This window comes from Thamnophis elegans, chromosome 3, assembly GCF_009769535.1.
Source record: "Thamnophis elegans isolate rThaEle1 chromosome 3, rThaEle1.pri, whole genome shotgun sequence".
In the NCBI taxonomy this organism is placed as follows: Eukaryota; Metazoa; Chordata; class Lepidosauria; order Squamata; family Colubridae; genus Thamnophis; species Thamnophis elegans.
The window spans coordinates 86,734,937-86,755,310 of NC_045543.1; the positions used below are offsets into that span (position 1 = coordinate 86,734,937).

The 20,374-nt window shown below is 39.1% G+C and overlaps 1 protein-coding gene across 1 annotated transcript in view; it reads right to left on the reverse strand.

Annotated features, from left to right (window-relative positions):
• Nucleotides 1–20,374, reverse strand: part of LOC116506124 (contactin-associated protein-like 4) — a 282,199-nt gene that overhangs the window by 79,110 nt on the left and 182,715 nt on the right. The window contains exons 4-7 of the mRNA XM_032213774.1: nucleotides 5,889–6,036; nucleotides 3,592–3,795; nucleotides 3,280–3,464; nucleotides 1,389–1,532 (exon numbers count right to left, since the gene is read on the reverse strand). Coding sequence (XP_032069665.1) covers nucleotides 1,389–1,532; nucleotides 3,280–3,464; nucleotides 3,592–3,795; nucleotides 5,889–6,036 — 681 coding nt within the window. The remainder of the gene's footprint in view (nucleotides 1–1,388; nucleotides 1,533–3,279; nucleotides 3,465–3,591; nucleotides 3,796–5,888; nucleotides 6,037–20,374) is intronic.

The following is a 20,374-nucleotide window of genomic DNA, read 5'->3' on the forward strand; positions in this document are numbered from 1 at the left end:
AGTTGTATATTGTTCAGCTGTTTCAGGAAAAGATAGTAATGAAAAGTAACATTTTGAATAGATAATGTCATCCCTTTGAGAGCTATCAGTCTGTACTGATAAAAATACAGAACTAGAAGCATCTTGCCAAGGTTGCTAGTCAATACATCATTAGTTTAAATAATTTGGAGACCCCTCCGTGAGTATATTAGATATGTGAAGAGTACAAGCTTGATAAACTATGTACTCCCTTTAATCTAATATGCACATTTGTGTATATTGTATGCTGAAAATTGCATCACAGTTTCAGGAAAAGTTCAGGAAAAGTTCAGGAAAATTTAATTGCATAGTCATGTTAAAATGGAACTGGATATATTCTGTTTATCTCCCATTCCTAGAAATTCAAAAAAGTTTCAAATAATTCTTTATTTTTCAGTTTAAACTTTAAATATAGATAACTAGATTTTCCAATGGCATTTCTTTTCATTCCTTCTTTATTTGTTATTCTTTTTGTAGTTTATTGAGTATGCACATGAACACACAGTTTTACATACATGATGAAAATATGTAACTAACATGTAAACAAGTATTTTTCAATATTTTGACACTATTACCTATCCCCTCTAGACATTTTGTGGCAATGCTTAGGCTCTTGGCCTTAATCTAGTCCTGTATTAACACAATTAACAATTGAAACTGCAGTTTTTACAGATATATTAAGTGGTATTTTCAATTTATGCCAGTTACAATGAACTGAAGTTAATAAAGCCAAAATGTTACGGTATACATCCTAAGGTAACTTCGCTTTTAAAAATTGGTGATTGATTGTTTCTGATAGAAGAGAATATTTGTAGCTCAGTGTTGAAATTATGGGACTTTGGGTGCTTTTTTCCCCCCAGACATTTTATTATCAAACTAAGTAACAACATCAGTGCTGTATTATTTCCTTTGCCGCACAAGCCTTTATAACCACAGAAAAAATAAACCAAGAACCAAAGGGTCTTCTGAACAATATGAGATGAATAGAGGTAGTTGGTAGAAGGAGACATTAGGCTTGTATCAGACACTCTTAATTTAATCACACTAACTATATTCTTTTTCATTTCCCTATTCATTTCCCCTTATTCTCTTATTATATTATGTGAACCAGAAAGATTTTTCATGGGCACAGTTAAATGGAAGGAAGGAGGGATGAGAAAACTATTTCCAATAGTGTACTTAAGTTAACTTTTTAGAATTAAATACATACCAACCTTAGATTGCAATTTGAATATTACAATGAACTGAGGCCAAAAGGGAAAAAGAATGTGTGTGTGTGTGTGTGTGTGTGTGTGTAGAGAAAGAGAGAGAGAGAGGGAGGGAGGGAGGGAGGGAGGGAGGGAGAGCATACACATATAAATATCTCTTACCATTAGGTTGATCTGAGGTTTATATCTCTTGGCCAAATCAATAATGTTCACACCATTGTAATAAATATTTTCAAAACATCCATGAAAGTTTTTCCATGGTAATATCCCTGATTTTCCAGGCATTGCAATCCCTCCAAAGCTGAGCTTAGAAAGAGAATAAAAATCAATAACAGTATTAAATAATTTTCTGACAATTTGATTGCAACTATGATGACAAAAACACTAACAGTAGAATAAAAACACCACTTTCCATTTTAGCCAATTTAGCATCAATTTATTTTTTATTTATTTGAAAGCTCTTTTTAATTGGCAAATGCATTAACATAAATTGCAGGTTAAAATGCAGACCTTAAATATAGTTCCATAGGTAATAAGACAATGTCAAATACTCTAAACAAGCATGTTCTCATTCTTGAAAAGGAGATGATTTATTCAATAGTAATTTTAAGAGAATAAAATGTATTTCTCATTTCTAACTGAACAATGTTTACCTATAAATATCAATTCAGAACACACACACACTAAACATATAGATACCCTCAGCATACATGCAAATATACTATACATCTAGATGTATATAGTGATGATCTAATTTTTATCAATGTTTTGTACTTGTGGTCATTATAACTGCCTACCTGAAATTGTACTGTGATGTTTTAGTCCTATGAAACTATGCATGTGTGTTTCACAAATATGTGTATTATTATTTCCATTTATTTTTACTAAAAATATTCATGGCATCCTGCTCTTCATGTTATAATTCATGCTCTGAACCAATGATGAAGAACTTGTGGTCCAGATGTTGCCATACAGTTCCTGTAGTACTCTTGGCCATGATACATAATGGCTGTTGGGAGTTATATTTCAGCAATATTTGAAGATTTATATGTTTGCAAATCCTGCATTGTACTGTACACACATATATTATAGTCTTTAACATTACTGTGCAATAAGTAGTTTTATTCTACATAGAAAGCTGCTCAGTTTTTTAAATAATTCACATGAACTCTGCATACTTATTTCTACCTCATGCTCAAATACATTTGTTCAATTTCCCATATGATTCTATAAACCATTACACAGAGATGAAAGATGATAAGATAAGGGATTAGTGCAAAGACAAAGTGATAAAATTACCTTCTTCCACTGGTCTACAGAAGGATTGGGCAACTTTTTTTGTAGAACACTGGAGTAATATGTTTGTGGCTGCATAGTAGGCTCAATTGAAGCAAGAGGTAAGTGGTACTTTCTTTTTTACTCTCTGATAAGTGTCTTCTTCTCTTTTAGACTATTGCAGCAGGAAACAGCCAATATTTTTTTTACTAGAGATTTGAACTTGATTTCTTGCAATAAGGGTTTTGATATTAGGATGAAGATTTTAATAAATAGAGACCTAGATTCAGATTACTTCCCTGGTCACTGTAACTTCAATGCATCCTAAAATAACTTTTTTTTAAACACAGCAAACCATTCCTTCCTTAGCTTTTCTTACGCTTCCAATGCCTGCTTGAATGATTAACACTGCACATTTACTAGCAAATAATGAAGAGATATAAGAAATGACTGGTGAAGTTGTGTTGCCACCAATTCCAAAAGGAAAGTAAACTCCTTCAAATTTACTCAGCAGGGAAGAAATTAGCATCCCCAACTGAACATCAGTATAAAGCCAAATTCACTGCTAATATTGTACTTTCTCACTGTCCGTGCTTTAAATCCTGCATAGCAATAATTTACGAACCATGTTTCATAACAAAATCAAATTTGGTTAATTCTACAGAAGGCAGAGAAGCAGAGAAGTCTCAACTATGCATCTCACAGTATCCTTGAATCGCATAATCTCATTTACATCACAACGATAATAACTCTAATAAATGAAAGATAATTTTCACACCTCATAATCAAGGTCCAAATAATTGAATTCTCCCTTTGCATGAAAATGGTGAGTATGTTTATCAACTGTAAAGTTCACTTGATTATTGAAATGTTCAATGAGGACTGAATGCCAATGCTGATCATCCAAAAGGCTACCCAGAGTGATATTAATCTGGGCATCAGCAGAATACATTTTAGCATCACCTTCAAGAGGAGAAAAACAAATGGTTAAGTCTGCTATAATAAACAACAGAGATGCCAAAGATATGAGAGTTTAGATTTCTTTTGTTATGTTATTAAAAGAGGGACAATATGACTGTGTATTTGGTACCTATATTGATGAATAATGAAAGCTTCCCATTAGCTAAAACTAATGTGATGTGATCTCCATTCTGTCCTTCTCTGTGTAGCAGAATCCCATCTCTTTGGCTGGTTTTAAACTTCAGAGAAATTACATCTTTTAGGGCCGTTGTGGATTTGGGTTTAAATCTGTAAAGCAGAAAACTCCTTCCATCAAAATCTGCTACATCAGATCCTGGAAGTAAAAAAAAAACAAACAGTTTTCTTATAAAACAGCCTTTATATTCTTATAAAATATATGGTATGATAATATGTTGTTCACATGATACCTAAAATGCAATAAATGTTGTCATGGGGAAACATGGGGAAACAATAGAGATTTCAGAGGTTGTAAACAGAGGATTTGTATTGTTTTAAGTTACAAAATATTACAAGACCATTTGACAAATTCTGAAATATAAGAGAGAAATAAAACAACTTTCCATTTTCTATATGTGGGGAAACAGGCACAATTTTCATATATAATAGGCTTTATTTCTCCAAAGTTATACACATTTGGCCATTGATAATACACTTTTCTCTCATTATATGTTAGCAAAGGCATCTGTAGCTAACAGTGATGATGCCAAAATAAACCCGAGTTGCAACATCACAGGGAAAACTCTGGCCTTTTAAAATCTTGCTAATGGTATGAATATATAAAGGGAGAAGCTTGTGTTGCGATGACAGAAAACATGCTTTGCGATTTTGTCCCTTCTGTTTTGGCGGTGCATATGAATTTGCCATTTTCATAGATGTGCACTTTCAATAGGATATTAGACACTAACATAACCTTGTATTTATCATAATCTGTAAGTAAGGGTGATTTAATAAGTCACAAACAACATTCACACAGCCTAAGTAAAGAAGACAAAAGAGGCAATAGTTCTTGAAAGCTACATTTGTGAAGTAAATGAAGATTTATCAGACTTCCCGTAGGTCATTTTTCAATTGACTGTCCTCTTCCAAATCAATGGAAAGCTCTTATTTCATATTATTTCACTTGACATAACACTTGCTATATTAGGCTTTGTTTTGGGCATAAGCTATTTAAAATTCATCTTTGTGAGCCCATTAAAGAATCCATTATCTCTGCTGAAGGGGTATCTGCAGTATTTTAAAATATCCTGTTAATACCTTTGACTTCTTTTGAGTTCCACCAATAGCTCCCCCCCCCTTGCAGTTTTCTATCTTGTCCTGTAAAATTAATAAATCTGCTTGCAACTCTATATGACCTCTGTAAATAAAGTTCACTGAAACATACTGCAACTATCTGAGACTTTTTTCCCCTTTAGTTTTATTTTTAATCACTGCCTTTCCACTGGGAAAGATAAGTCCATTAAAACCAGGGAACAAAGTGAACAACGTGCTAAATGTTCATTCTATTTTCAATATGTTGTCATCTATCAACTACAATGATCAGTTAACAAATCCATCAGATGTAATATTTGCACATAATCCCCATGCTCTTTCTGGTTTTATTTTTACTATACTTTAACATTGAACCTTAATGATGCACTTTAAGTGGTGCATCTCTATTTCTGAACATGCGGTTTATTGATTTTTTTCCCTTTTCCAATCTCCAAAAAGTGGACAGATAAATAAATTGAAACTTTCAGACACATAACATCCAATGACTCATGAAAAACATAGTATTTGCCATCTTAGTTTGCTTAAAGCAGTCCCCACAAAGGAAAAACAAACCTTTCTACAAATGGAATTCAGAATTATAAATTCCAGTGTTGCATGATATTGATCTCAATATGCAAAGAAATCAAGATAAAAAAGGACAATAAGGTGTTAATATGCAATTTAAAAGCCTTTAAAAATGTAAAGGTAAAAACATATGTGCTAGTCGTTCCCAACTCTAGGGGGCAGTGCTCATCTCCGTTTCAAAGCCAAAGAGCCAGGCTGTCCGAAGACGTCTCTGTGGTCATGTGGCTGGCATGACTAAATGCCGACAGTGCACGAAATGCTGTTACTTCCCACCAAAGGTGGTTCGTGTTTTTCTACTTGCATTTTTACATATTTTCGAACTGATAGGTTGGCAGAAGCTGGGACAAGTAATGGGAGCTCACTCCATTATGTGGCTCTAGAGATTCGAACCGCTGAACTGCCGACCTTTCTGATCAACAAGCTCAGCATCTTGGCCACTTAGCCACTGTGTCCCTCTAAAAGCCTTTATTACAGCTGAAAAGCAAAGCCTAATTAAATGCCATTTACTTGCAGTTTTGAAATATATTGCAGATTTGTGTCATTCTTCTCATTAAAAGAAAAGACATAACTTACGATAAGCACATCCATAGACTTCGATCCGCATCCCAATCCTGCCATTCTGGTTCCAATCTAAAGGGACAAATCGTAGAAACCTTGCTTTGATGGAGTGTTCAAGCTTGTAATATACCACACTGTCAGCATTGGTGTTTCCTGAAAAAGCCTGTGAATAACAACATGAAAATGAGCTTTTGCTGTGCATGCTTGTAATATGTTCCATGGATCACATAGAATTTTAGATTTAAATTTGATTGGCATGAAGATACAAATTACTGTTGGATTTCAGCTCCTGTAATTCCTAATAAGCATGACCATGCAATCGTATACAGTTAGTATGCAATTAGAATCTCAGACCTCAGCAATTTCACATTCTTTTCATGTGTGTTGATGAGAAATAAAAATGTTAATGTTTTGCTCCACATGCCGTCTCAACTTAGAGTACTGTAGACTTATACCAGCCAGTGTTAAAGAAACTGGGACCAGAGAGCATAATTTGCTTCTGGATAAACCGATTTAAAGATTCCACTGTTTCTTTTTTTAGATACATTGCTAGTTAGATAATAGCAATTTGTTCTTCATGTCAATGCAGAAGCCTATGAATGAAATAAAGTGCATGTAAGCCTGGAAGCCACATCACAGCTTACATAACTAAAACAGATTTTGACATAGTTTTATTCTGACTATGCTCACTGCATTATTATTATTTTTTTAAAAAAAATCTTAATGGATATTAAATTACTATCTTTCTATTTCTTAGTAAATTATTTATTTTTCTTAAGAGTCATGAGCACTTCATGTTACTTCTGAACATGAGTCCAGTCTAGGCTGCAATGCCAAACTATATGAATGGGATATGAAAAGTTTGGATTCCATTTTATGTTGTAGATTTTAATTCATTATATTGTTTTGATACAATGATATTTGCAGAGTATTGGTTAAAATTATTGATATTTTTATGTTTTATATAATTTAAGAGTATTAGAAGTAAAAAAGAAATATTTAATTTCAGTATTATTATTGGTTGCCTCAGTATTAATTCTTGATGACTGCTTCCCTGCAGTTTTCTTTGCAAGATTTCATGAGCATTGTTTGCCATTGCCTACTTCTGAGGTCTGAGAGAGTGGCTGGCTGATGGTCACCCACTGGTTCTATGGCTAACAGTGGACTAGAATTCACAGTATCCCAGTTTCTAGTTTGGTGCCTTAACCACCCCACACTCAACTGACTCTTCATCAGTTATTAATTACAATTTGGGATATCAACATTGCAAACCGTTTGACTTTTGTCCTATGAAACTAAGTGTCATGGTAGAAAAAAAGAAAGTGTTGCAGATTACATCAAAGTATTTGTTGTACAATAAAGTTTTCAGTCTTGAGCTACTTATTTAATACTGAAGTGTCTTGAGGATAATGAAAGGAAAAAATGTGTAAGATAAGCAAAACCATTCTTGCTTAAATACAGTTAAACATCTTTTATGTATATATACTGTTACTTCTGCCAATTTACAATAGATAGTTATAATAATTAGGGCCTTAGCAGTTCACGTGTTATTTACATGTTCATTGTAAAGTATCAGTTACAGGTAGACATAACGTGGATGCCTATATGCTGCCTACATGTCAGAGGTTAAAATAATGCACTGAAAATGTACTTTCAGATTCTAGCTGAGCATCCTGTTATATGCATCAGGTCAAATAAGCCATGCAGTATAAACCAGGCATGGAATGCTGTAAATACTAAAACTCTCCTAGAAAATGTTGATTAGGATCAAATACTGAGAGAAACGCAAACTTCCCTCTGTTTTTGTCTCTATGCCTATTTTTCCTTTGGTGTTAATTGTTCACAGAGGGTAAGAAAAAAGAGGAGCAGCTATGCATGGAGGGATCAGCTCAACAATAGATGCATAGAGAAAAGGCATTTATCGGGATCATATTTCTCTGCAGACAGAATTTGATGTGAACACATAATTGCATTAAGGAAGGGGGTGGGGAGAAGAATAATTTAATTGCATCCAGGGTGTCAGTCTTGTAAGTGATAGCTCTATTTATTGTAAGATTTCGTGAAAAGAATCTTGCAAGACTGAAAGTATTTCTCTTCTCCTTTCCTTTTACTCTCTGGAAAACCAGGAAGCGTCTTTTGTGATGTAAGAAACCTTTATTTACTGGTTGTCCAATATGTGGCTCCCCCTTCTGTCTCCCAAGGTCATTCCCACATTCCATTACACTGAAACTATTGAAGATGCTGTTAACTTTGGCCATGTTGTAAATCACGGAAATGTTCAAAATATCCTTCTGTAAACTTCTTAAATAAAAACATTGCACATAAAATAAATACGATTCGTGAAGCAGTTCTGTTTTGGAGCACGTGTTGCATATTCGCAAAAGTGTCTTCTGTTAACTTCTGGTAGCTGGTTGAAAGGGCACATGTTGTTATCAAGGCAAGCAATGTGACTACTTTGCTGGTAATAATGGGATGGAGTATGTTCCTTTCAAGAGAGTGCTCCTTCAATATTTAGTTAAAGGGTCACAGTCTTTTGAAGATCTGCAGAATCGTATCTAGCGTGGGAGCTTTGCAACGCACAGTCACGTCAATGGCATATTTTATTTTGGCTTTTCATAGGAATACCTATGGAATAAAACATTGTGTGCTGAAATTGTCTATATATCTTGGCCCAGATTTGGGGCATTCAGTATTTAGTCTTTCTTTTTATTTTTTCATTGGGATTTACATGGCATTCTAATTCTTCAGGATTCCAAGAGCTTATATTACCTTCTTACCATAAATTCAGAACAAAGTAATGTCAAATAACCGATTACAGGGATAATTTTTTTTTAAAAAAAATACTTTTGTAAAATATACATAAATTCAAAAGTCAGATCAGCAACCCAGTATTTTAAGGCACAATTTTAAAAATAGTATTTCCTCCCTTCTACTGTATTTTAAAATTTAGACTCCTTTTTAAAAGCATAGAATGAAGGGAAGCTTCTTCATCTGGCACCAGAAATGCTATAGATATTGGTACTAAATTCACTTCTTTTGGAAAGCCTGTTTCATAATTGTGATGTCTCTATAAGGATGATTATAAAGGTAAAGGTTCCCCTCGTACATATGTGCTAGTCGTTCCCGACTCTAGGGGATGGTGCTCATCTCTGTTTCAAAGCCAAAGAGCCAGGCTTTCCGAAGATGTCTCTGTGGTCATGTGGCCAGCACAACTAAAGGCCAAAGGTGCATAGAACACAGTTACCTTCCCACCAAAGGTAGTTCCTATTTTTCTACTTGCATTTTTACATACTTTCAAACTGCTAGGTTGGCAAAAACTGGGAAAAATAGCAAGAGCTCACTCCGTTATGCGGCACTAGGGATTCAAACTGCCAAACTGCCAACCTTTCTGATCGACAAGCTCAGCAGCTACTGAGCCACCACTTCCCTAAAGATGACTGTAAGGTTTGCTATATTGTTATTCTATCCTATCTCCACGGAAAGGCATTCTACACTGAATTCGGCACCAGCTACCCAGATCCTTGCTATAGCATGGTCAGATAAGAAACTACTGCAACTTAATAAAACAACAACTTCCTGTGGTGACATCATCGTGCTTGGAGCTGAGGAATGGGAGCTCTCCTAATCTCTAACTCTAACTTCTTCATAACCTTCATTAAACAGGTTTTAAATGAATGAATACATGCAGACCAAAATGGATTTTTATCTCACAGACACATTAAAAATAATACGAGAGTCATCCTAGACATAATAGAGTATTATGAGGCACAGCCAGAAAAACAAATGGTACTGGTTTTCCTTGATACACAAAAAGCATTTGACAATGTAATCTGGAAATTTATAATAACGCTATTGGACAAGATGAAATTCAGAGAAAAAAATATAAAAATGATAGAAGGCTTTTATAACAGTCAGACAGCCAAAGTTCTGATGAATGGAGATCTAACAGAGAAGATTGAAATAAAAAAGGAGTCAGACAAGGATGCCCCCTCTCTCCTTTGCTGTTTATATTAACTTTGGAAATTTTATTAAATGAAATTCAGAAGGACCAGGGAATAAAAGGTTTAAGACTCAAAAATGAAGAATATAAGGCCCAAGCCTATGCCGATGATTTAGTATTTGTTCTAGAGGACCCATTAGAATCCAGCCTGAAATTAATTCAAAAATTAGAAGAATATGGCGAAGTGGCAGGACTAAAGATCAATAAAGACAAAACAAAAATGATAACCAAGAACATGACAAAAAAGCAAGAAGAGGAACTGGAAGTAGCAACCAGAATGCAAATAACTAAGAAAGTGAAATACTTGGGGATCTGGGTGTCGGCAAAATGTTCCACAATTAAAGACAATAATTATAATAAATTAGTGATACAAATAAATAAAGATTTAGAAAATTGGAAAAAATATTCAGTTATCACTCATGGGACGTATAGTGACAATTAAAATGAATATTTTACCAATAATCTTATTCCTGTTGCAAGCTGCACCTATTAATCTGGGTAAAAATTTTTTTCAAGAATTAAACAAAATAACCACTAGGTTCATTTGGCAGGGACGAAAAGTGAGGATTAAACTAAAGTCAATGCAAGACAGCAAGGAGAGTGGAGGTTTAGCATTACCAAATTGGGATTTATACGCATCAGCCGTAACAATAACATTGGTGAAGGATTGGATAGAGCTAAAGAATAAAATAATTTTGACCTTAGAAGGCCATGATTTGCAAGCAGGCTGGCATACATTCCTATGGGATGATAAAAATAAAATGCACAAGTACTTTCAAAATCATTTAATCAGAAGAGCTTTATTGCAAAAATGGCTCAAAATCAAAAAAATCCACTATGCAAAAATCCCGAATTGGCTATCACCGACAGAATGGATGACTCACCCAACTTTTATAGATTTGAACAAAATGCTAAGATACAGAGACTTAATTGATAGTCAGGGAAATTTAAACACAATTGAAGAATTGGCAGATCAGAACATGAAAGTTGACTGGCTAACTTATCTCCAAATCAAAACTAAATACAATAAAGATACTAAATTACATGACATCGAAACAGAACCACACAAATTGGATAAAATTATTCAAAGCTCAGATAGAAAGATGATAGGGAGAATATATAAATTCCTCCTGAAGTATAAAATGGAAGAGGAAATTGTGAAAGAACAAATGATAAAATGGGCACAGAACTTTGGTTATGATATTGAATTAGACAAATGGGAAAAATTTGGGGGAACAAACTTAAAAATGACACTATCAGTTGCATACAAGGAAAACCAGTACAAAATGTTTTACAGATGGCACCTGCCAACAAGGTTAGCTAAAATCTTAACAAATACCTCCCCAAAATGTTGGAAATGCGAATCAATACATGGAACATATTACCATTTATGGTGGACCTGTGAGGAGGCTAAAGGTTTTTGGAAAAGGATCAAAAATTGGATGGAGGCAATAACAGGGGTTAAAATAGAATGGAAACTTGAAGTTTTTTTTAATTAGGAATAATATCTGCGAAATACAAAAAAGAAATCCAGTATTTAATACTACATATAATTACGGCAGCAAGGATTGCCTTTGCCCAGAAATGGAAAAACAAATTAATTCCAAGCGAAGATGAAATAATAAGAAAGGTTATGGATTGTGCTGAAATGGACAATCTAACTAAAGAAATCCAGGGAAAAGAAGAATCAGAATTCTACCAGATATGGAATAAATGGTATAGGTGGATGGAGGAAAGAAACAAGAATCAATGAAGGAATATAACAAAACTCAAAAAATAATAGTTATGAGTAAAATAAGAGGGTTAAGAATGGTGAAATCCAAATGAAATACAATAGAAGGGGAAATAATATAAGGTGAGTGGTATTGATTGTTAATTGCTATTAGAAAGAACAGGAGGCTTCTGTTCATATTGTATTGTGTAAATGTGGTGTACATCTAAGTTTTGTGTGTGTGTATTTTACAAGTTTGTTAATAACAATATAAAAAAATAAAACAACTCAAAGCACATGCTTTTACTCTGGCTATATGGAGGCATTGTTCTTTCATTGCAATTTAGATAAAACACTTTTCCTTATTTTTTCTCTTTACTTAGTATTTCTGAAGCTTAGTGCTTGAAGGCAGTTGCTTATTGACATAATTGGCTTCCTTGCCCTGGGAAACTCTAGTTCCAAAGCATCCTCACCTTTCCCATACAAAACAATTTCTATATTTCAATGTGTTCCTTTTCAGTATTAAAAAATAAATTGGGTCTCTCTGACATTAATACACTTTCAATAACTGTGTGAGCAAAATATTCCAATTCTGCCATCTATCATTCAGATCATCATAGCAAAGAACAGTTCAGTATTCTGACATTACATTCCAGCTTCAGTTGCTTTACATATTTAGAATGCATCTTTTTTTTAATAAATATAATTCAAAGACAATATACACTACATGATTTTATAATGAAATCAAGGTCAAGTAGACAACACACGATGGATTTAATGTCCTTGGAGAAAGCAAAGATATATTTAGCTAATGACCAGAATGCTTGCATTTTCTTCGTCATTCTATCTTTATTATGCAGTGAGCTGAATTACATTATGCTAACATGAACAGCTAAGCATCTATATAGAAGATGCTGTAAAAGCCTGATAAAGCCACATGCAATCCATACTTCTTTCAATGTATTGAAAATCACTAATTAACTTACAATTGGTCAATCACAATAATAAAGTTGCTAGGTCTCACAATTTTAGATATTCAAAGGTAAAATGACATGTTAAATGCCAAGATTTATCATGTTATTGCTATAACACAGACCAACACACACACATATATACATATATAGCTTACTGTACACATATATGTGTACAGAGCCAAGGTGGCGCAGTGGTTAAATGCAGCACTGCAGGCTACTGCTAGATCAGCAGGTCAGCAGTTCAAATCTCACCGGCTCAGGGTTGACTCAGCCTTCCATCCTTCCGAGGTGGGTAAAATGAGGACCCAGATTGTTGGGGGCAATATGCTGACTCTCTGTAAACCGCTTAGAGAGGCCTGATAGGCCTATTAAGCGGTATATAAGTCTACTGCTATTGCTATATATGCTACTTATATCATCAATTAATTTGTCAACTGAATCGGAAAATAGATATTCAGGTATTTAGGAGAAATGGCAGATACATTGAAATGTTCTGTTAATGTTTTGATTCTTTCTCTTTTCTTGCAGTCATTTAGATTATAGATGAATGCACAGATAGTTAAATGTTAAATGGAAAATCATAATGGATATTCTGTACTAACTAATTTTAAAATAATTTGTTCTATTTCAAGACATATCTCTAATGCTATTAATTTGTAAAGCCAACAATCTATTCAACATTTCCATTTATTAATAACATATTTATAGATTTATTGTAAGACCATTAAAAGTTAAATATATCACTTTGGCACAGTATATGACTCATTACTACAAGACACACTATATGATTCATTAGTAGAAGCATGACATCAATGTTTATAAAAAACCTAGATGATTTAAGACAAATCTGGAGAAATTTTGGTTGTGTAAGGCAGCCTTAAATCTGAAGGACTAATAAAGTCCTTGATAGTCTGGAAAGTTAGTGAACATCAAGTAGGAAGACTAAAACATTGTGGCTACAATCATCAAAGGATGTTCTAAATAAATTTTACCCCCATCCATTTCATAACTATTTTTAACTATTTACTTTGAGTTTTTGACTCTCAAATTTATTGTATCCTGTCAAAGTAGAACTCTAGTTAGATGAGTATTCATATTCTCTGTTCTCCCCACTACAGTGTACATTCTGATCATAATTTGTTTTGTTATATTAACAGCTATCTTTGGAGTCAAAAATAGATTGTCACAGTATATTATGATGGTTGGTTGCATAGTCTGCCATATGCTTGACTGGATTTGGCATTTTTGTCCATTTATCAAGTCCTTTCTAAGGACCTGGGATAGGCAGCTGCTGTAAACACAAAAATGTGAAAGCACAGTTGCCAGTACTTTAGCTCATGTTGGCCTTCATACCAGTGGTGGGTTTCCATTTTTTTTACTACCGGTTCACTCGTGCGCATGTGCATGCTCGTAACACTTCTGTGCATACACAGAAGCGTCCGGGCAGAGCCTCCCACCACCACCAATGCCGTTTTGTCTGACCTGGGCCAAACGGCAGAAACCCCCCCCCCCCATGCTTCATACAGATCAGGTTTTTCACAAGAACCTAGGATATTGTGGTGTATTGATGTAGTATACATATGCAGATGCAGCATTTGTGGGTTTTTGTAATTGACAGATGTTGTCAATGCACAGATTTTCTAAGTTCCATCCAAGATTTTTGGTATTGCAATAGTGTGCCAATAATCACCAGTACAACCATGGCTGTCTAATGCTATAATCTTTCAATTTCAATTTTCTGATTATTATTACGTTAGTTCATTTCTGATCATTATTATGTTAGTTCATTTTCTCCTTGGATGGCACTCAAGATAATTCTACCATTTCTTTTCACTATCAAATCTGGAGTATTACCTGCTGCTGAGAAAGATGTCTATTATAGTCATGATTAGAGAATATGTAAAAATCATTAAAATAAATTTTAGTAGTTCTAGAATCAGTGACGTGTGGTGAGGTTTATGGCTGGTGAGACAGTCTTCTCCCTCGACACCACACTGTCTAAAGCACTTTCTTTCTTTCACCTGCTTGAAGCTCTGACAGGCGGGCGAAAGAAAGCGCATTAGACAGTGTGATGTCGGGGGAGAGGAGAGAATGCCTGAGCATTCTCTCCTCTCCCTGACACCCCACTGTCTAAAGTGCTTTCTTTCTTTCGTCCGCCTCAGTTCTGACAGGCGGGCAGGTGAAAAAAAGCACTTTAGACTAAGGTGACCAGACATCCCGCTTTTGGCGGGACACACCCGCTTTCCAATGCATTTTCCCGCGTCCCGCCCGCTTTTTTAAAAAGCACGCTTTTTTTGGCGCTAGCAGCTCCCGCCCATCAGCTGCTAGCTTGCTGGGCTGGCTCATCGTTCTGTTCTCTATCCTACCTCCTACCTACAAATTTAATCCAGCCCAGCCTGCCGCTCACAGATTGGATTGGCCTGGACTCCAGCCAATCAGTGAGCTGGCTGGGATGGAAAACGCGGCGTGCTTAAAGTTTTCCATCCCAACCAGCTCACTGATTGGCTGGAGTCCGCTTAGCATGCCGCATGAGTCCCCCGCCCATCCGTTGCCGCTCGCATGGGCGGGGTAGCGTAGCGAGTGAGCGGGGAGCGAGCTTGCCTTTCCAGCTCCACTTCCGGACAAGCTGTGGAAAAACCTCTGCGAAAAGTGCCACCTGGGGCCGCCGCTTCTTCTCCGAACTCAGAGTAAGTGACGGGCGGGGCGAGTGAGGGGGGGGTGGCGGGATCGCCACCTGCTGCACTGCAGCTGACTCACCCCGGGCCGGGCGGGCTGGGAGGCTCTGGGCGTCCGGGCGGGAAGAGCACAGAGAAAGGCAGAGCGGCGCTCGACGCGACTCTGCTATTTCTGCTGGAGGAGTCCCTAGATAGGGAAGGCGGGTGGCGAGGCAGAGCAAGGGAGCGCAAATGGTGGATCCCGGGCTCATATGCAGAGGGAGCTCTCCAGGCACAGGAGCGCTGGAAAAGTGCTCCGCTCATGCACCCACCGGGACGGAGCACGCTCGCTCCAGCCCTGCCTGCCGGCACGACTTTGAAGTGTTGGCTTGCCGCTTGCCTTCCACTTCGGCCCGCGTGGAAGGCAATCCAGCCCTTTCAAAGTCATGCCGGCAGTTTAGAACTCGCCCGCCATTCAGCGAAAGATGTTTCGCTGAATGGCGGCTGAGGGGCACGCTAAAGTGCCAGCATGAGTTTGAAGGGCTGGCTTGCCGCTTGCCTTCCACGTTGGCCCGCGCGGAAGGCAATCCAGCCCTTTCAAAGTCATGCCGGCAGTTTAGAACTTGCCCGTCATTCAGCGAAACATATTTCGCTGAATGGCGGCCAAGGGGCACGCTAAAGTGCCAGCATAAGTTTGAAGGGCTGGCTTGCCGCTTGCCTTCCACGTTGGCCCGCGCGGAAGGCAATCCAGCCCTTTCAAAGTCATGCCGGCAGTTTAGAACTTGCCCATCATTCAGCGAAACATATTTCGCTGAATGGCGGCCAAGGGGCACGCTAAAGTGCCGGCATAAGTTTGAAGGGCTGGCTTGCCACTTGCCTTCCACTTCGGCCCGCGCGGAAGGCAATCCAGCCCTTTCAAAGTCATGCCGGCAGTTTAGAACTTGCCCGTCATTCAGCGAAACATATTTCGCTGAATGGCGGCCAAGGGGCACGCTAAAGTGCTGGCATAGGTTTGAAGGGCTGGCTTGCCGCTTGCCTTCCACGTCGGCCCGCGCGGAAGGCAATCCAGCCCTTTCAAAGTCATGCCGGCAGTTTAGAACTTGCCCATCATTCAGCGAAACATATTTCGCTGAATGGCGGCCAAGGGGCACGCTAAAGTGCCGGCATAGGTTTGAAGGGTTGGCTTGCCGCTTGCCTTCCACGTCGGCCCGCGCGGAAGGCAATCCAGCCCTTTCAAAGTCATGCCGGCAGTTTAGAACTTGCCCGTCATTCAGCGAAACATATTTCGCTGAATGGCGGCCAAGGGGCACGCTAAAGTGCCGGCATAAGTTTGAAGGGCTGGCTTGCCACTTGCCTTCCACGTCGGCCCACGCGGAAGGCAATCCAGCCCTTTCAAAGTCATGCCGGCAGTTTAGAACTTGCCCGTCATTCAGCGAAACATATTTCGCTGAATGGCGGCCAAGGGGCACGCTAAAGTGCCGGCATAGGTTTGAAGGGCTGGCTTGCCGCTTGCCTTCCACGTCGGCCCATGCAGAAGGCAATCCAGCCCTTTCAAAGTCATGCCGGCAGTTTAGAACTTGCCCGTCATTCAGCGAAACATATTTCGCTGAATGGCGGCCAAGGGGCACGCTAAAGTGCCGGCATAGGTTTGAAGGGCTGGCTTGCCGCTTGCCTTCCACTTCGGCCCACGCGGAAGGCAATCCAGCCCTTTCAAAGTCATGCCGGCAGTTTAGAACTTGCCCGTCATTCAGCGAAACATATTTCGCTGAATGGCGGCCAAGGGGCACGCTAAAGTGCCGGCATAAGTTTGAAGGGCTGGCTTGCCGCTTGCCTTCCACGTCGGCCCGCGCGGAAGGCAATCCAGCCCTTTCAAAGTCATGCCGGCAGTTTAGAACTTGCCCGTCATTCAGCGAAACATATTTCGCTGAATGGCGGCCAAGGGGCACGCTAAAGTGCCGGCATAGGTTTGAAGGGCTGGCTTGCCGCTTGCCTTCCACGTCGGCCCATGCAGAAGGCAATCCAGCCCTTTCAAAGTCATGCCGGCAGTTTAGAACTTGCCCGTCATTCAGCGAAACATATTTCGCTGAATGGCGGCCAAGGGGCATGCTAAAGTGCCGGCATAGGTTTGAAGGGCTGGCTTGCCGCTTGCCTTCCACTTCGGCCCACGCGGAAGGCAATCCAGCCCTTTCAAAGTCATGCCGGCAGTTTAGAACTTGCCCGTCATTCAGCGAAACATATTTCGCTGAATGGCGGCTGAGGGGCACGCTAAAGTGCCGGCATAAGTTTGAAGGGCTGGCTTGCCGCTTGCCTTCCACGTTGGCCCGCGCGGAAGGCAATCCAGCCCTTTCAAAGTCATGCCGGCAGTTTAGAACTTGCCCGTCATTCAGCGAAACATATTTCGCTGAATGGTGGCCAAGGGGCACGCTAAAGTGCCGGCATAGGTTTGAAGGGCTGGCTTGCCGCTTGCCTTCCACGTCGGCCCATGCAGAAGGCAATCCAGCCCTTTCAAAGTCATGCCGGCAGTTTAGAACTTGCCCGTCATTCAGCGAAACATGACTTTGAAGTGCTGGCTTACTTGCCGCGTTTCCCTGGAGCGCTCGGGCTCCTTCTCTGGGCAGAGTTGGAGCCTATCCTCCACCTCCTCCCAACGGAGGGGCGCCCTAAAAAAAAAAAAAAGGAGCCAAGCCGTTCCAAAGATTTGAAGGGAAGCAACCAGATCGCAGCGAGGAGAAGGAGGAGGAAGTAAATACAAGTATAATAAATACAAGTATTTATTATACTTGTATTTATTATACTGTGGATTTGGTCTGCATCAACCTGCCGCCTCCCCTCACCAGGCAAATCGCGGTGAAATCTCTGGGTGAGTCTCCGCGGAGAGCTTGGCGGGCAGCTGGCTGGACCCTCTAAGAGGTGGGGGGGAGGAGCGGCAGCTCCTTGAAATGGAAAAAGGCTTGCTTCCCCCTCCCCAATGAGACGCCTTCCACGATAATAGGAGAGGAGAGCTAAGAGAACAGGGCGGGGGTTGGGAGAAGGCATGGGACCGGGCTCGGATTTGCCATTTGAGAGAGAGAGAGAGAGGAAGGGGGAGAACACGAGTGTGTGTATCCCTCCTTCCTTCAGCCCAACACTCTAGCCCGGCTTGGCTCCCGCTTCGTCTCTCCTTCCTCTTCGCTTCTCTGTTCGATTGTTGAAAGTGGGAGCCAAACCGGGTCATTCCTTCCAAGAGGCAAGTTTCCATTCTCTTAGCTACGTTCTGCCTTGTGATTGCTGTCTCCAGGCTCTCCTCTCCTATTATCATGGAAGGTGTCTCATTTGGGGGAGGGGGGGCAGGCCTTTCTCCATTCAACAGATCCAATATACAGAGTTTTATTTTTTGGCCCTAAAAATATTGTCACTGAGGATGACAGAAATTTCTTCATCATTGCTATTGGCCTCAAGTAGCAAATAATTAAACATGGTTTTTAGTGTACTTAGTTAGCTATCTGCTTTTTAACATTACATGGTATCGGTTTCAAGAATGCATGCAATCCTGAAAATTTGTAACAAACTTGTTGAAGGGCCTATGAAATATTTTCTAGTTTAGTGTAGAATAAGTATTCTTAATAAAAGAAAAAGTCATTTTTATTTAATCAATTGCATTCCTGTTTATAATGGCATTAATTAACTAAACTGGAAATAAATCTATGTTTTGCTAGAGTTTTAAAATTAAAAAACCTTACATTTTGTTGCTACTATTTTAATCAGAGTTTTGCCAAGTGAAATTATATAATGGTTCCTCATGTCTCTGTAATTTTCTAAATCTCATCCAGAAGTACCACAGAATCTGGCATTTTCAGCAGAATGATGCTGATGCTAATAAAACATCCTGATTTTTGGTGAAAGGATGGAAAGAGGAAGGAAGGAGGAAGAGAGATCTAAAGAGCAGAAAGACAGAAGGCAGATAGGCAAGAGGAAGGAAGGAAGGAGAAAGAATGGAAAGGAAGGAAGGCTAGAGGGAAGAAAGAGGGAGGGAGGGAGGGAGGGAGGGAGGGAGGGAGGGAGGGAAGGAAGGTGAAAGGAGGAAGGAAGGAAGGGTACTTCCACTTGTAGGCCTGGGACTGAATGCAGGAGGAGTCTCTCCATAGGATCAGCTGCTCCTCTGATCATGGTCTATGAAAATGTTACTGCCTGCCTGATGCAAATTTAGACAGATGGTGCTTTGGGCTGCCCCTCAAATCCCCCCTTTACTCCTCCCCCTGTAGAATTCAGCCCCCTGAGTTTTGCCTTTGAGGGGCATGTGTGGTTATGGCGGATGGCAGAGTCAACTGGAGGTTGAGAGGGGATTGGGGCTTTTGTCCGCCTGTGGAGTTCTCCCCATGGACAGGATGGGATGTTGGCATGAAAGGGATCCGGGCACAATCTCACCTGTTCCAAGTAAAGTTGCCTTTTGCAATTGGCTACCGGTAATCCTCAACTTACGACCAGGATTGATCCCCCAATTTCTGTTGCTAAGGGAGACGTTTGTTAAATGATTTTTGCCTCATTTTGCGACCTTTTATTGCCACGTTAAGTGAATCATGGTGGTTGTTAAGTCAGGAACATGGCTGTTTAGTGACCAAAATTACAATGGCATTGAAAAAAGTGACTGATGACCATTTTTCACACTTAGCGACCATTTTCACACTTAGCGACCGTTGTGGCATCCTCATGGTTACGCGATCAAAATGTTGATGTTTGGCAACAGATTCGTATTTCTGATGATAGTTTGAAATGGTGACAGTATAAATTATTGCTGGTGTAATACTTAACAATGGTTTTTAAGGATTTCTTTTATTTATAGAATACCTTTTTTATTATTTTGGGGGGATTTTTACTTTTAAATTGTTTATAAAATGTATTTACTACAAGAAATGTTCCTTTTTGCAAATGTGATCTTTGCAAATCTTTGTGATGCAATATGTTCAGACCAGGTTTATGTGTCTCAAAGTGGCTGCTATTCTATGGGCAGGCCAGGTTGGTGCAAGGCAGCTTTGCCAGATTTGGTGTGTTTCACCCTCATTGAATTTTATATCGTATAAAGAATGGAAGGAGGAAGGAAGAGAAAAAAGGAGGAAGGGAGTGAGTGAGGAAAGAAGAGGATGGAAGGAGGGAGGAAGGAAGGAAGAGAGGGAAAGAGCAGAAGA